This window comes from Catharus ustulatus, chromosome 11 (assembly GCF_009819885.2).
Source record: "Catharus ustulatus isolate bCatUst1 chromosome 11, bCatUst1.pri.v2, whole genome shotgun sequence".
In the NCBI taxonomy this organism is placed as follows: domain Eukaryota; kingdom Metazoa; phylum Chordata; class Aves; order Passeriformes; family Turdidae; genus Catharus; species Catharus ustulatus.
Genome location: NC_046231.1, coordinates 18,024,401 through 18,042,445, shown reverse-complemented (window position 1 = coordinate 18,042,445; position 18,045 = coordinate 18,024,401). Strand labels below are relative to the sequence as shown.

Here is an 18,045-nt window from a genome sequence, read left to right as displayed (position 1 = left end):
TCAGATGGAACAAACCCCTCCTTCTACCCAACCAAAGTCTGCTGGAGTTTGGAGTTGATGATGGTGGCCAGTTCCAGAAGAAAGCCCTGAATTAGGGTTTCTAAAGCTGCTTTGGTTTGAAAAGGTGCAATCCACCTAATTCAGCCCAAGTTCTTAATGCTGGCTTTTTCAATGACTGCAGAGACAGCTCCCTGCCTCTTTCACACTGGGCTAACTCAAGGTTTACTCCTCGTGTTCATCCACACAGCAGAAGAAAATGGAGGAAAAAATGCACATAATTTAAGACAAAGATTTCATAATCTGCATTCCAGGAAAAAAGGAACTGGTGGGATGCAAATCCATTCCCTGTGGTTCAGGCTGCCAAGACTCACATTCCAGCAGAACCCTTCCCTTCAGCCAGCTTGCAGTGGTGTTTGCAGAACTCCTGATCTCAGAAAATGCTTTGGTACTTCCCAGCTTTCCCTGTTGCAGCCAGAGCTTTCTCTGAACATATTTACATATTAGTCACTCAATCCCCTGCTTATTTTAAAGAAACAGGTCCAAATTGAGTAATTAAAAGCCTTTGAAAGATGTACTCCTTATGAGCTCACCCTCTGTTACACAGACTCTGCTCCTACACTGCAGTTAAAACCTCATAAAAATTAAAGGCATTTAAGTTTCCTGCTGACCCTCTGTTCAGGAATGAGCTTTACCCAAAATGCATTCATCCTTTAATTCCCATTAAAGTAAGAGAGTTAACGCAGCTGGAGTTTGGAGTTCAGCTCATGCATGCTCCATTTCTTTCAATTACCCTTTCATCAGAAATATTACATTAATCTGGCATAATTAAAAGTCTACATTACATCATGGACTTTATTGAAACCTCAGTAATGCTAAAGAGGTAACAAAAATGATAGAGGAGATCAGCTCTGTGTTTCTGATTAGGCAGCTAATCAACATCCAGGTACTTCTTTCCTGGATTTACCATCTAGGAAAGGTCATTAATTAGAGGCATAGTTATTAGTCTAGCCTTGATGTAGAACTTTGAAAAATAGAAATTATTTTCATCTGCATCACTGGTTGATTTGTAACAGGTAGCTTTCAACTCCAGAGGTTTTACAGTGCACCATGTGCCTATAAATTATTATAAATTCCCCCCCAAATCTCACTGATTTTTAAGGACTATTCCCCAGATATCCTATGTTTTCATTTCTGCAATTAAGAAATTTTGGGTTAATACCAGCCAGAGCAGACTGGTGATCTCATTGGACACAACACCTTGGGGAAAAGTTTATAAAGACTCCAAAAGTAAATTAGTTTATCCTGAAAACTTGCAGCTTATAAAATCACACATAATTTGTTTCGGATTTATGTGAGGAGTTATTTGAAAGTTGCTAAGGATGGGAAAAGCATTAGGGCTGTGTGTGTGAAATGAGAGTCTCCTAATTGCACCCAGAGCTTTGTGGGGCTCTCCTAAATCAGTGTCAGTGCTGAATTTCAGGAGCTGAAATGCTGCTCTGTAATCTGCCCAAAATGTTCAAGGCAGAGGGGAAATGTGCCAGTGCCACCCCCCAGCCTGCACAGTGGGACACATTCCCCCTGCTGAGGTCATTTCACCTGTGTGACACCAGCAGTGGGCACTTCCCAGAGTGGCTCTCACACTGCTAATTTATTATAATTATATTTATTATAATTATATTTATTATAATTATATTTATTATAATTATATTTATTATAATAATTTATTAAATTTATCATTATTGTAAGGCTGCAGTAGCAGATCCAAAGCAGGGGTGGGGGAAGCCAAAGTGCTGAATCCTTGTCTGTGCCTGCCCTCCTCCCTGTCAGGTACTCCTGACACTCCCTATGCACAGAGCTGTTCCTAAGAAGTGCATAAAAAAAACATTTTCTGAAAGAAAAGTTGCTCAGATGAAGTAAAATTCAGACTCTCCTTGCTTAGAAATTCAGAGCCATGTGCTACCCAGCCCAGTGCTCCCCTAGGTTTATCAAATAAAACATCATCTTCTAATATAATTCCTGTTCTCCAGGGCTATGAAGAATCTCACTGGGAGAGGGGGAGTTTTAGGGTAGAACAGCCAAGATGTACTCCATAATTATTTTTTTAAATTGATGTGAGTTCCAGTTGGAAACTTTGCCAAGGCAGTGTTGCCTTCATTTAAGCAATAGGGAATTAATGCTTCCTTAATTTTTCAGTTCTGTCAAAACTAAACAATTGCAGAGTGGCTGCCTGCAGCCTGCATGGATATTTCTCGTGCTCTAATCTGATAAATTGAATGGAATGGCTGAAAATACTCAACAAGTGAAATGAATAAGTACAGTTTTGAAACAGCAGCATTGAACAAGTCTGCTGATTTTTTCCTATGGATGCTGAAAATGAAATGCATCAAGTGTAGCAGGGAGCCAAGCTTTTAAAGGACTGGGAGCTGCTCAGGCAGTCAGAGCTCATCTCCCACAGCAGCACAGCACAGGTTACCATCACTTTCAAATAAGCAGAACATGAACAATCCAGACACATTCAGATCTGTAGGTATGGACTAAACCCAGCTTGAAATCCTAAATTAATCATCTGAAGAAATTCTTGTTGGGTAAGAATAAAAACTAGAGTGAAGTATTATGCTTGGAAGCCATGGAAAAGGAACAGCCAAACTCAAAAATTGTGTTTGTATCAACCTGCTCATTTCAATTTTTTAAAAGAACTTCTCCTTAGTACCAAGCAATGACCTATCCCAATTAATTATATAGAAAAAAGCTTTGAGATGTAGTCTGAAATACTCCAAACATTAATGGTCATTTAAAGGGCTTTGTAAGTATCCACTGGGTATTACAGAAGCAAAGGCAACATCATCAAACCTTAGGCACCAAAAATCTCCTCCTAATCTTTAATATCCCGCCCAAATCTCAATATAAAATTGTTTGCATTGAGTTATTTGGATGTTATAGAGTGGGAAAATATCCAAGGACAGACACAGTGAAAAGAAAGAAAAATGCCATGGTGTATAGTGACCATTAATGGCAGAAAAAAAAAAGCTTCAACTGGTCATACATTCAGTGCTAGTTTTTAATCATGGGCCAACTACAGAGCAATCCTGATGATAACTATCAGAAATTCCATATTTATGTGGCTTTAAGAAGTTGTTCAGAAAAGAAATACAAAATATTATATATCAACAATTACTGTGAAGTACTGTTGAGAAAATGAAGGCATAAAAGCGTTCCCTGGAATTCACAACACTAAATGAGCTATCAAACCAATCCCTTTAAATGCCCATTTCATGGTCCACAATGACCAGCAGCAATAATATTGCAGCTCTTAGGGAAGGAGCTGCTTTTGCTGCTCCCTTTTTTGCATTCCAAACACACATCTTCCAAACTGCCCTGCTTTTTCACCTCTGCACTTCTGCACCGTGTTTGGACGGTTTCAAATTGTGTAAAATGCCATTTCCCACCTAATTGACTCAATAAAATGCAGTGTTATCAAGCACATTTTAAATATGCTGATGTGTAATTTGGGGGCATTTCTATTTGTCTTGTCTGGTGTACAAACATCCTGTCCCCAATTATGGACATCCATCTGGATTTCTGGGCCATTTCAAGCCCCATTAACTTTAGGTGGGCTCCCAAAACTGCACAATATGTTGCAGGACTGGAAAAACCTGCAGAGAAATCAGAGGAATGGACACAGCTCTGTGTTAAAAGTGAGATTCAAATCAAGGCTGGCTCAAATTGAAGCAGCCCCTTAACCCCCAAACCATCCTTTCCTTAATAATCAACCAAAATCTTTAAGGACACAAATAAAAATGGCTTTTTCTCAAGCAGGCATTTGAGAAAGCATCTATCTCAGTGATATTTAGCTGCAAAAATAATAATATTAATGTGGACCAAAGCATCTGTAAAAAAGGCAATGAGTGATAGTGGATATTGCTGCTGCTGTTTGGTTTAGGAGGTGAGATTTACATCACTGGAACTCAATAAATTTTAGAAATCTCCAAGTACTTGGAGAGCAAAATTTAGGTGATATTTTAGGTATCTACCTTGTGCTCTAGCACAAGAATGCAAATCAAAGTAGAGCAGTGCAAAAAAACCAAAACCAAAAAAACAAAACCACAAACAACCACATCAATAAAGCACCTTTCACATCAAAAGTCTCCCCATTTTGATAGTTTTTGCATTTCTAGCCAAAATAGAGATATTTCACTTCTCAGAAATGGGATAATGTATCTTCCAGACTTCCTTAGTCTTTTTAATTAAACTGATCTTTTTTTTTTAAACTTATTTTTCAATAAACTGCTCTGAAAAGTAGAAAATTGCTGTAGAAGATTAAAAGGTGCTAAGAGAACCTAAAATGTAAAAAGCAAACCACCAAACCCAACCAACAAAACAAAGAGACCAGCAAGAATTATTGATTTTAGCAAATTCACCTGTTGGGAACCCTTCCTCTGGAACTGTATGGAACAGGGATGAACTTTTTCCTTTTTTCTTGGGAAAACCCAAAAAATTTGATTGGAAAAACTGAATGGTTGAGCCCTGAAGCTAAAAACGAACCTGACTGTTTAAAACCAAGCCAAGAACTCAACATAAAGGTTGAAAAGTTTTGGGAACCCAGGACATACCTTTGGATACCCTGGATGGCTCAAGACCCTGGAGGGGGCTCAGAAGCCTTGGCACAGAGCACAAAACTCCTGTGCCTTTGATTTCAAACCCTGGGAAAAATTACCACCTTTGCATGAAGAGTTACAAGCCACAAAAAAATAAGTAGAGTGTAAATTAGATTATTATAAGGTGTAAAAGTAGGTTTTTAAGATTGTTTATAATAAGGGTCTGGGGTCAGGATGGAGGAACCTGGGCGTGTTCTGTCCTTCTTTCTCCTTCTTCCTGCATCCATCTTTTGGGTGATGTTGGCACTTTTAGATTGGTTTAGAGCAGAACCAGACTGTACAATAGAAGTGATGGGTATTGGAAGATAATTGTAAATAATGTTTCTGTAGTTTATAGTATAAAAAGAAAATCCCACCCCAGGGTGGGCAGTGTGCCTGGGGCTGAGCTGCTGAACGGACCTGGGCTGGGCAGGGAAAGAACTTTGAGATTAGATAAAATAAACACCTCTGGGAACAACAGAAGAGTCTCCTGACTCTTTCTGCAGTGCTCAGGCTGGAATACTGAGACTCTAAAACAACACTGGGTTGGCTCAAGCTCCAGAGACACCACTGACCACAAAAAGTGGGGATGTGCAGGTAACAAATCTGCACAGGAGATGGAAGGAGCAGTGACCTTCCAGGGCTGTTCCACCTGGAACCTGCTCTGATTTGTTTTTTTTTTCCTGGTGCCTTTCAGGAACTCATTGTTTTAGTTGATGTTCCTGCACAAATAACACGGGGTAAACAAGAGATACAGGGGCTGCTGTTGCTTTGAAAAATGAGCTGGGTGAGAGATAACACTGCAGGATTAACTCTGCCTGCCCAGCTCCATGGAAATTTAAACCCACCAGGTTAATATAATTCGATTTGTTTTGTTTTGTTTTGTAGTGGTTTAATAATAAATACATCATTTTCAAAGGAAAAAAAAAAGCCACCTGTATTTTCTCTATTGGCCCTGTAGCTGCATTCCTCAAATCAGAAAAAAAAACAATGTAGTGAGGGACAGCCAGCACTAAATAGGAAAAGTTTGTGGAAATTAATAGGAAATTAAATTCAGGGGTATCTCTAAGGCTTCTTTGCAATTGCAGCACAGACATCTGTGCAAGTTTCTGTTTTTCAAACACACCTGAGGCCTTTCACCCTGACTTTAATAAATTAATTGCAATGTAGAGACCTCCAGCTTATTTAATTTATTTAAAGTAGCATTTCCCTCTCATCTGGGACCTCACTTTCTGTTCAGAATAATGGAATACTTTACTCATTCCAGCTCAGGTCAACTTAGAGCTTTGTAGTCAACTGGCCAGGTGAGCAAAAAAAGCTTCTTATCCATGGTTGATAGCCAAAAAAGTTTTAAAAAATGTTTTTTTTCAACATGGAATGCTCAAATTCCAGTCTTTTTATAGCAAGGAAATTTAAGTAAAATATTACTGACATGACTATTGTGCTTTTGGTTGTTCTTTTATTCCCTTCATTCCACACATTTGAATCTAACGTGGTCTTTTATGTTGGTAGAATATAAAAGAAGATATGACATGCAATTACCATTCTATGATTATGCAATTAAGTGAAATAGTTATTATAAAATCAAAAGCCCAGGATTCAAATGCTCCTTTAAATACTAATAATAATATAAATAATTTGTAATAGATCTAAAGCTTAGCTCTGCCAGCCAGAGTGGTTCTTTCTCACTCTCCCATAGGGCCTGGGGGAGATTTTGTTGCTGGGGTTTTTTTTAATGTCAAAATGCACAAAAATTTGTTTTTTGCTTGTTTGGCTTTGCCTCTGTCTCCATCCCTCATCCTTGTGGAATGTTAGAGCTGCTCTCTCACTGAGAACCTCGAGGAGCCTTCCAGAGGGAACCTGTTTGTAATTCTGGTGGTGTTGAGGCTTCCTTTTTTTTCTCCATTAATTCTGAACAGAGCAGGTTTAGCTGTGGTGGCTGAGGCAATGCAGCACTCAGGGACATCTTGGACAGCCTCAGACCAGCACCAAACATCTCCTGACAGATTTGCATTTTTCTCCATTCACTCTCTTCCTCAAGGAACTGATTGCTGTAGCTCCCCTCCCCAACAAAGAACCCAGATTTATTTTTTAAATTTTTTTTCCCCTCAATCTGAACTACTAAATTGGGAATTATATCTGAACATTTGGTCCTGTCTCATCTCCAGTAATGGGAAGGAAAATCTGATAGAGGACAAAATGTCACCACAGGAATTCTCATCTTAAACATGGGCTCTGCTTTAATGACAAGTGACAATAATCTTCCCAATATTTGTCACCATTACCTGCTGTAACTTTGGAAACTCCTCTGCCTGTCCACTCTCCAGCATTCCAGACTCATTAAATCCCAGTGGTAATTAAATTAAATAGAAAATATGCAAAGAGGTTCCTTTTTCCAATCAACTTTGTGTTCATCGTCTTTTAATTCCACTTCTTTGTTTCATTGTGCAAATCTGCCCATATATTTTGGCATCTTCTATTTTCTATTTCTAGCTGCCAGGAACTCCTAAATTTTTCTTGTTCCAACCATATCTTCCTTCCCAGGGGCTTCTGGGCAACTGTGCAGTCTGTATCCCATTATCCCTCAGCATAGTGAGCACAGTGGGGTATCTCCAGAACGGGAGGAACTGCTGGGTTTTGCATCCATTTCAGTTTTAATCAGGCTCTTCACTTGTGTGCTCAGACACTTCAGAAATCTGCCACATCTGACTTCTTTCATGATTTACGAAGGAGGCACATATTCTAAGTATAGCTAATAATTGCACCATTTAAATGATAATACCAAGATGTTTTCTATAGGAAAGATATTCAGGCAGGGCTCTTTCAGCACGAGCAGCTCTTTCTGAGGGCTATCCATCCTCACACCAGATGTCAAATACAAAAAGAAATACTTTGGCATGAGTAACAAAGTTCATTTGACTGAAGGATTTACCTCCCAGGAACAAGAGCCTCATAAAACACAAACACAGGGAGCAAAGTGAGCCACGTAAGGGCTTTTGCTAAAATTAAACCCATAACTTGCCACTGGAAATGGGACGTTTCATCTGTTCAATAAGCACTAAAGTTCTCTTTGTTTTTATGGCATCGTAATCTTTGATTACTCTGATAAATATTTGGACTATACAAAACATTGCAATGGAGCTAATCACGGCCATAAAAAATCTGTGTGTGGAAATGAATTGGGAAGGGGATGATAGCAGCACATTTCAGAGAAGTTCAAACACAGAACCACATTATTCTAACTGGCTCCCAGCCTGGTTCTGCTCTGTCTCCAGGCGTTCACACCTGAGGAAAACGCTCAGGGGAGCTGTGGGGCTGGCTGGCTTTGCACAGGCATGGCTGGGTGACAGCTCCAGAGATGGAATGACAGCCATGGAACACCCTTGGGATGCCCTTGGGGTGTTCCACCCACAGCTGAGCTGAGCAGCACCTGCAGCCAAGAAGAGCAGCTCAAAAAGTGCTTTCCAAAGCTTCAAACTGGCTTTATGATTCAGCCTAAGGAAAATGATCAGCCTTCTTGGTGGGGCTGGAAAGAACCAACACGAAAATAACTTTCCAAAGTTAAAAGCTTCTCTCCACCTCATTGTATTCCGAGCAGATGCATTAATGTAAATAAAGTTCAAGTGCAAATCGCGTCAGATAAGAAAGTAATTCCAGTGGTGAAAGTCACGCCTAGCGTAGCAGCAGCAACATTTATGAAGTGGCAACAAGAACATATTTGAATCAATGGGTTGCATATTTATATCACTGCTGCAATAGTGTCACACCCTGTCAAATATTTTTAACATATTACTCTTAACAGCTGAAGTTTGCATTTGGTTCCAGGAGACTAAACCCAGAGCAGCTGAACCAAAGCCAAAGCAGATACTTGAGATGCCACTGATTGAGACTAAGAACAGGAATTTGCACTTAGCATTTATATAGTCCTTTTCATCTTCAAAGAGCATCACAAACATTAGCTGGCACCAGGTCGACCTTCATGCCAACCTTTTGGGATAAAAGGAGAAGCAAACAGGGACAGGATGTGTAATCAAGCACACAGCAAGCCTCAGATGTGTAAAGGATCTCTGCCTTGACCTCTCCCCTGCCTCCTGGCAGATTTTCTCTCATGGAGAATACAAAGCCTTTCACCATGGCTCAGGTTTTAAGTCGCCATACAATGTGACTGTTAGCTGTATTCTTGTGGACTTGTATTCTGTTTGTATAAGGTGAAGGTAACGGTCCTGAAATAACAGATTTACTATCATAGTTGTAGGGTACAGCTTTTGCTTTGAAACAGATAGAAATCCAAAACTAACACTGCATCAAAAATTTTGCTGGCAGCTGTCACAGGACTAGCCAGTTTAAATTACGGATTCCATGGCTTTGAATTCCAACTTTTGAGTCATTCTGGTTTTGTTTTGTCTTTTTTTTTTTCCCCACTTCCAATTCAAGTTAGCTTTCCAAATGAGATTTACAAAATTCCTTTCCAGAAACAGCAGAAATTTCTTTTACCTGTCAGTTCTCTCCACCCTCCAACCCAGACTGGCCATTTGATTATCAGCTCTGGGTGGTTCTAAGCCCAGAATCTCAAATAAGTTCCTTATGTTCCAGTCACTTGCACATTTTATGTGGAGGAATAGATTGAAGCAGACAGTCCTCGTTTTCCTGGTGACCCAGAACAGCCATTGTTACACAAACACCTTTAATCTCCCCTTTCTGGGTTTGAATTGAATTCAAGTGGGGAGAGATGAAAGCAAGCGTTGCACAAATCTGCTCCTACAGCTGCTGCTTCTTACTTTATCATATGTTAGCTCTGATTCCCTTTGATTCCTCTTAAAATTATTGCTTCTATTTCTTAATTTGACAATCAGACATTCATTGCTATTTATTTTTTTACTGTAAAAAATCCCCCTCTCCCCACCTTTCTCACAGCTATTCCCTCATGGAAAACGAACCCAAAATTACAGCATTATGATATCAATGTGTGGATTTAACTTCTCCCTTGGAGGGTTTTCTGATGCAGAGTACAAATGAGCAGATAAACAACACTTCATTGCTTACAGCTCAGCAAAGACTTACAAAATAAACTGAGGAGTGAAAGGAGGATTAGGGTCAGGCTGATGTGGAGAGCATCAGTTGCACTGCAGTCCATTTTGGATTTCTTGCAGGTACACACTTGTAATCTCAGTTCTGTGGTGTTGGTCAGAGGAGGTTTTCCAGAATCTGTCACTGAGATGGGGATGTTGTAATTGGCCTTTTTCAGGTTCTGAAGCAGGATGACCTGGGCATGGGTATCTGCAAAGGATGAGGGGAGAATTAACCAAATGTTGGTTGCTTGGAAGGGTGAAGGAACCTGCAAGCAACATCAACAATGCCAGTTAGTCATGGAAATCAGGAAAAAAATGAGAATACACAAAGAAAAAAACACAAAAGAATTGATTTGGAGGGAAGAGACATTACTGAAATTCTTTCATGGGCCAAAACCTAATTACAAACTTATTCCAAAAGAAAGCCCCTTTTATTTAAATATATTATTTGGTCTGCAAATTCTTGGCAGAAGTTACCTGTGAAAACTAATGTACTATTGAAATGCTGAGCATGTCACCCCCAAAATGAAAGAAGAGATCACAAATTTACTTGCCAAAGGAAAAAATAACCCTTCTTTCCAGGAAGCACAGGCAAAGCTGCTGAACCATTTCCACAATTTCCCAGGGAAAGCAGGGAAGGGAAGCAAAGCCCCTTCCAAATCCAGAGCTGCTTCATGTGGGGAGCTGAGGGCTCCCCAGGTGGGTGGGATAATTCTTTTAGAGGTAACACAGGGGTGGTTTAATGATGGAGAATAGCCAAGAAAACATCTGCTCCCCTTTGTCTGCAGGCAGGCACAGCCATCACATCCACCTCTACTTTTTTCTGAGACTGTGACACGAACTAAAACATTGGAGAGTGGCAGAGAAAAGTAATACATTCCAGAAAAGAAATAGGAGTAAGAAGAAATGTTGTGCTTTGTGCCCACAATTTGACATACAAACCTTCTACAATCTCATGATCCTCTTACCAACTGTGCAAGGTCCCAGTGCATTGGGGTATTTTATTTGTGAAGAGTTTAAACACTTAAAATTAGGAGGTTTTAAAATTACATTGCTAAAGCCCATGCAAAACTTTCATGCTGTCCAATTGTGTGCCATGAGATACAGCAATCTTCACAAAATTGTCAGTCATTATCAGCCCCTCATGAATGGCAAACTGAAAGAAGAAAGTTCAGCCAACATAAAAAGAGAAGTTTCAGGTCTCAGAACTGCACAGGCAGCTGGTCCAGCATTCCCAGCACAGCTAAAGCAGCAGCAGTGGCTCCATCCCACAAATCTTTCATGCAAAACCCCTCCTAAATTCCCACAGCACCACTGGGATGGAGGAGTGGGAGGAATAAATGCACAATAATCAAAGTTACAGCCTTACTGTTAAGCCTGTTGATTCTCCACAACTTTTCTGGGCCGGATTGCTTGCTGAGCTCGAATTTGAAAGGGTCTGTGTTGGGATGCAGGTCCTTGTCTGAGGCTCCTAGAACCACTACCCTGAGATCTTTGGCGTCGTCACAAACTTTTGCCAGTGTTGGATACAGGGATGGGACATTGTCATTGACATCCTCCAAGGTGATGTGCAAAGTTCCTGTTCCTGTAGCAGGAGGGTTACCTATAGGAGAAAAAAACAAACATCTCTTTATTAAATCACATTTCCATAAACTCTTGCTCCTATTTGCACCGGCAGGCTTGCAAAGGGAAATAATTTTTTATTGTTCTTACCTCTTTTATATGGAAATTATTGCTTAAAAAACCTGATGAGTCACTCTTGTAAATTCATTGCTGATTTTCAGAATGAACCCTGTCTGATTCTCTACAGTACAGAAAATTATTCTAAGGAAACCTCTGGGAGAGGAATATTTTTAAGTTAAAATGAGAGTAGGGCATGAATAGATATCTGGAACAGAATCTGTTCATCAGCACATACTGAGAGAAACATACTGGGAGCCATCCCCTGGATAGATAGCACAGCATTAAAGGAATCAAGAATGAGACAAGCAAGAGGAGAAGTGTCAGCAGAGAGGAATCAGGTTGTGTGCTGGGTGCCCAGGAGCAGAACAGGAGCAGATCATTCCTAGCAGCCCTCAGGGCCACGTGCAGTTGTGTCAGCAGCAGTGAAAGCTGTCAGAGGCAGCTCTGGGAAATGAGATGGGTTATTCACCCTGTGCTGGCAGCACTTTCAAACCTTCTGCAGTGATTTGGCAGCCCTGACCCCGCTGCAGAGGTGAGGCTGTTGTTTATTCACCGCTACAAGGCTCAGTGCCAGGCTGTGAGTGACAAACCAGCCCTGGTGGCACTGGGGGAGCTGGGCAGGCAGAGTTTGCCGGCTGGGGCAGGGCTGGGAGCTGCACCTCATCTCACAGGGGTCACCCAGGAGCTGACAGGGGTAATAACTGCAGTCACTGCCATGGCTGAGCCAGTCACCCCTGCCTCCAGCCCTAAGCACAGCAGCTCCTTCCAGCTCCCTTTGGCACCCCAGCAAAATCACCTCAGAGTTTTCTGAATGCTCATTTTGTCCTTTATTGTGGCCAGCACTTTCTCATTTGAAATGCTGCACTCCTGGGTTGTTCATTCCTCTTTTTTTTTCTGGTTTTTAAATTTTTTTTTAATTTTCCAGCACAAGGAACTGTGATCCCTGCCCTTCCCTGAGCACAAACCCTTCTCAGAACGGATTCAAGAGGCTGCACTTAACCTGTGCAAGGTGCCACAGCATTTACAGTTCAGCCCTGCAAAAGGTTCCCCCATCACCCTGCCCACAGCAGCCCAAGAACTGAAAGTTATCCATAACATATTGTGGCTGTTACAGGCCCAGGGAAAAATCTTGAGGATTTTTCCAGTCTAACTTTCTCAGGCTCAGCTAGGGTTTTTTTCCCAAGCTAGAGACCTTTCTCTAATGCAAACATTTAAAAAAAATTATAACAAAAAATAAACACCTGCTAGATCTGTTTCTCTAAACCAATGAGTTAGTGTCCTATCTCTGTCCTACAAAGTGTACTATAAAAATATAAAAATTTTAAATAAACAGCTTGCTTCCTTCTCTTCTCCTGCATGGAGAAAATCACGTTACTGTGCTCTTTTCACCACTCCATAAACCCTCACAGTAACAACACATTTTAATAAACCGAGTTGTTGCTGTGCTGGGAGAGATCCCAAGGCAGAAGCAAGTTCCCCATGGTGTGGATCTGATAAACTGCTGCCTGCAGCAGGGTGCAATTAGTCCTTGCAATAACAAATGTTACTAATGGTGACACCTCATCTGTTTCCTGGAGCAGAAATGCATCACAGAGGCAGAACGTTCATCCTTCCCCAGCCTTGCCCTCCCTCCTCATCTCCTCTGTCATCAGAAGGGTTAGGGCTGAGTTCTTTTTAATGAAATAGAAACTCTTTTTCACTTTTTATTGGACTAATTGAATTTACAGAAAGGCTCCAATACGTTTTTTGTTCTTGATATATTATTAAGTAAAGTCATACGGCAGAATGGATGAAAAGACATTCTAGTATTTGAAATATGATCATAAAAGCCAGCCTTTCATGCACTTAATTAAACTGCTGTCTTTAATTTTGAATGCATTATTTCCACACTGGACTGATAATGTCTTTTGCACTGCCCTTCTTATCTTTCTCTGAAGTCAGTAATATTAAAATCTGCCTTTTGAAATGAAGGAGCCAACAGCATTATGGATGTCCTGCTATTTTGTCACACACAGATATGGCTGTGTTCTCCCTGCCATGCAAATGTTTCACTCTTTGTATGGTTCAGGGGCTGGGCAAGTATTACACACAGAAAAAAGAGAGAAAGGAAATTGCTTCTGTCCATTTCAATGACTTATTCTCTGCTTGGTTTATTTATAATGATTTAAACAAAAATCTTTCTTTGATTCATGAAGACCTCCAAAAGAAAAACAAGCAAATGTCAGGGTCATAAACTGGGGCTTGTTAACACAGATGTCATAAAAATGTAACAAGAAATGAATCAAGCAAAAATGGTCACAACTCATCCATTGGGAATATATGACTTTCATAAATTTGATGGTATTATGCTGTTGAAATAATTCAAAACCCCATGATCTCCAGACACCTTTGATTTTGAAAGGGAAGTTACCCATTGAATATTTTAACTCTGAAGTAAAACTTTTAATTTCTATTGTCAAACCTTGTGGCTGGAAGCAGAATTAATGAGCAAAGCAAGACCTAAAGGGTCCAACAATCCTCAGGAGCAGCTTTTCCAAAGAGCCCTGATCCCACCGAGCAGAACTGGCCATCCCTCCTGAGGATGAACACCTCAAATATTTGGGTGCCCTTAGAGCCACTGGGGACAGAGAGAATTCCAAACTGCCAGAGGTGGCACATCTGGGAATTAACCATGGCAATCACAGGAGTGGGGCAGCATCACTGGGTTGTGAAAAGCTGCTGAAACAGAGGCTGAAGGATGGAGAGTTTCACACTGAAACCAAGTGAGAACTTGGTGGTGAATGAGTCTCCAATGCAAAGGGCTGTTGACAGAAAATGTGGATTTTAAATTGGATTTTAGTGCTACCAGCATAATCAATGTTATAGAAGAAGATACTTAGTATACTTTTAATGCTTGAACCTTAATGAAAAGCTGCACAGAACTATATCAGAATTATTACTGTAAAGTCATGACTTACACCCTGCTCTTCAAACAAGGACTGAGAACAGTGCTTTTCATGCTTTCTAATGATGCTGCTCTGAGAACCTAAACACACATTTCTGTCTCATCCCTCACACTGTTTTTTTTCCCCTCCATATGCTGTTTTTCTGCTCAGATCTGTGTGCTTGGTGCCTTGGCAGCAGTCCCTCCCTGCAGGCAGGGATCCCATGCACTCAGCCCTGCTCCATTCACCCCATGCTCAGGATGAACTCCATCAATGGTTCAGCCAAAGCAAATGGAAACCAGGAGAGGGGAAGACACCAAAATCTGCTGTGCTGCTCACAGATGCTGACATTTTGTCCCTAACTCCCCGTGAATTCAAATTCCCTTTGCGTTTTCCCATAGATATTAACATATAGATGCTTTGCAAAATTATATAAAATAAATAACCTTCCAAAGTTACAACCCTTCATTCATCCCCTCAGATAATATATGCAGCTCCTGTTTTTGAGTAATTACATTTCAGAAGAGCACAGCTCTTTCAGCATATCAAATTGCTACTGACACATGCCATCCGTCTTAAATACTGTTTTCAGCATTCCAATTTCTTCTTCGAATCATGAGTCCATGATGACAAATTAAAACAATATTTTGTGTGCAATTCATATTTTACTGAAATTCCAAATGGCAAGAAAAGGATGAGTCTTCAATTTATTTTCTCTTCTCAATTAATACAGCAATTAAGATAAGGGGTATAAAACTGGCTTAATTGGGTTGCCATGGTAACTAATTGCCTGATTTCTTCCAAAATCGCGTGTTTTAGGTGGAATCAATCTGTGGTAATTTAATTACCTACATCATGGAGTGAGAAGACAGGTAAGATACATGTAAGGAAAAGTCCTAATTGCAAACTGCCACACATCTCTTTGTTACTCCTGTTTTTTCTGGGTGTTGTGCATCATCACACAGAGCACAGAATAACAACTTCTCTTTCTGATGATTAGCAGTGCCAAGACCTGCACAATAAATTTGGGATTGCTTGGGTTCAGCTGCTCCTTGGAAACACGGGAAAAGGTAAAAACTAGACCCTGATTGACTATTTCTTCATTCTGCTCAGGAAAACTAAAACAGAGCCACAGCTCACAGGTGCAACTGGCCAGTCAGAGAAGCAAGGTCCACGTTGCTTTTTTCTTAACCTGGCCAGTGTAGCTCAAGGCAAAGCCTGAAGTCACAACTAAAATTGCTTTTCATGCTGTTTATTCTCTTTGTTTAATGCAGCAGAAGTTCTTCTATTCCCAATTTTTGTCTCAGTAGCTCTGTGCTGTAGGAAAGGCAGGAGGGAAGGTGGAGTGCTCACACTGGGTCAGACTCTCCCTGGGAGAATATTTCTCCCTGGTTTTAGGTGGGACCCCAGTGGGGTGGCATGAGAAAAGAGGAATTCAACTTCAGTTTGCATTTAACCCAACCAGCAAGATTAGTGTGTCATTATTTGTCACCAGGTGACAGCCTTGGACAACACAGGTGGGTTTTCCATGAGTCAAGCAACCAAAAATAAGCAAAGATTTTGTTTTTAAAGAGATAGAAAAAGGCTTCACAATGGGATATTCATTCCACAAGAAAAGAGTGATTATTGCATAAATAAGGTAAATCTGGGGATAAATTATTATTCATACCTCTAGAAAGAAATGGAGAAACTAATTTTTCTTTTGAAGATTCCACATATTTTCCAGGTATTTTTTAGCTTCAATTCCAGCCATGGTTTCCTCCTCCCTTATTTTTTCCAGATTGTGACTCAAACTCTCAGAATACAGGAAAAAAAAAAAAAAAAAAAAAAAAAAAAGACCTTTCCTGGAGAGATTCCAGCATGGCTGAATGGGAAAACCAGAGAGGTGCTCTGGTTTGTGATCCTCATCCCAGTTTGCAGTGGGTAACAGAATCTGCAGGATGACACCAGCAGCACATGTGGAGGGTCTGTTCCACACAGGTTTCTCAAACCCAAAGGATTTCTGCTCTGTGTTCTGCTCGGCAGAAAAGCTCCCAATGATGCTGTGACACCACATCGGGTTGAGCGATTAGAGTGCTAAATCCAGGAAATAAAATGATCACCGCTGTTGGCACTTTTGTTAATTGAATGAAACCTCTGATGTTTCACAAGTTTGCATAAGCCTGACTTCGCCCCATTATCAGCTCATTCGCAGATTAAACACAGTTCATGACACTTTAATGTGTTAACGCTGCTGCATGGTATTTCCTACCAGTATTTAATTTCTTTAATAGCCCAGAGACTCTGTGTTCACACTGGTCTTTAATAAAAAGTTTTCAAATTCCAAAGACGCTACGTTGACCTTTTACTGAAATCAAATGTACTGAGAAAATTAGGATATTTCTTCCAAAAAGTCCTTTTTAAAGTGTAATGCACCCCCATAAAGGTCAGAATTTATTATCTATGAATTAACAGTTTCCATCAAATTTGCTGTTGCACATTGTTTTAAGTGTGTTTGGGAAGATATAGGAACTGTTTAGATCAGGAATAACATAATTCATACTTTACCACCTTTAGCTGCAGTTAATTTGATAATGCTGAGAAATAATATTATAAAGGTCAAAGAGGATTTCATAAAGAGCTAACTTATTTCCTGGAGTGGAGTAACTCCATTTTCTGTGCCCCCTCCATTGCTCCTGTCCTACTGATAAAGAACAGTTTTGTGATATCCCAAAAAAAGATAAAGATGTGATGGATTTACACAAAGAGCTACCAAGCACAAAGCTCCAGGTTTTACTTGTGACAGAAATATCCAACACTTTACAGACTTAAAATAAAAAATAAAAAAAATAAAATGCCCTGGCACTTGCTCCTTGCACTGAAGTGTAATAACAAGGAGTCAGTGCCTGCTGGAACTGATGACAGATTCTCTACTGACATCAGCAGAAGGGGATGGAAAAAGGATCACTGTGCAGTTTGCACTTTGCACTTTGCAGTTTGTTTGCACTGTGCAGTTTGTTTGCAGCTGCCTCCACTGCTCAGCCAGGACAGCACTCGAAAGTGAGGTCATTTCATAAAGAGGTGAGCATGGAACACAATGGGACAGCAGAACCTGCAAACTCTAATGTTATGAGCACTAAATATTAATTGTATTTACGTTGTAGAATATGTCTCATGCCCTTTAGCAATGTCTAAGGCACAGGGCTTTCTATGATTTTCGAGTTATTCACTATAAATTCTGTTAAAGATTATCAGGGATCTTGCAGAGCTTGCTCTGCTGGGAGCTGCTCTGGGTTCCAGTTCCCACTGCTGGCTGTGCCCTGGGCATTACCTGAGCTCTGCATTCCCAGGGAAGGAAAGGAAAGCCTGTGGCAGCTCAGACTTCCTCAGTTCTTGTGCCTGCACATCTCAGAGATAAGCTGAGAGGCCAAAGGAAATAAAAACCTCCACTGACCACTTTTGAAAAAAGAATTTCTGCTAAAGTATTTCTTTTTTTCCTCTCCTCCCTTTTCACCATAAGTCAGTTAACCCAAGCAAATTTGCTCTATTGGAAATGCCTCTAAATTTTCACTTTATTACCCTATTTCATTTGGTAATTCTCAATCCTGCCTTTGGCTGCCCTCTCACTGAGCAGTCCCAGGCTTATTCACAGGCTCCACTTATTAACCTGAAGAGAGGGCTCTGCAGTCTGTGGACAATGCTGCTCTAAGGACCTGCAGATAGTTATGTTCAATCTGATTTTTTCCCCTTTTTATG

The 18,045-nt window shown here is 40.5% G+C and overlaps 1 protein-coding gene across 1 annotated transcript in view; it reads right to left on the bottom strand.

Moving 5' to 3' along the window:
• CDH13 (cadherin 13) overlaps positions 1–18,045 on the bottom strand; it is a 445,458-nt gene that overhangs the window by 8,908 nt on the left and 418,505 nt on the right. The window contains exons 12-13 of the mRNA XM_033069460.2: positions 11,073–11,306; positions 9,696–9,911 (exon numbers count right to left, since the gene is read on the bottom strand). Coding sequence (XP_032925351.1) covers positions 9,696–9,911; positions 11,073–11,306 — 450 coding nt within the window. The remainder of the gene's footprint in view (positions 1–9,695; positions 9,912–11,072; positions 11,307–18,045) is intronic.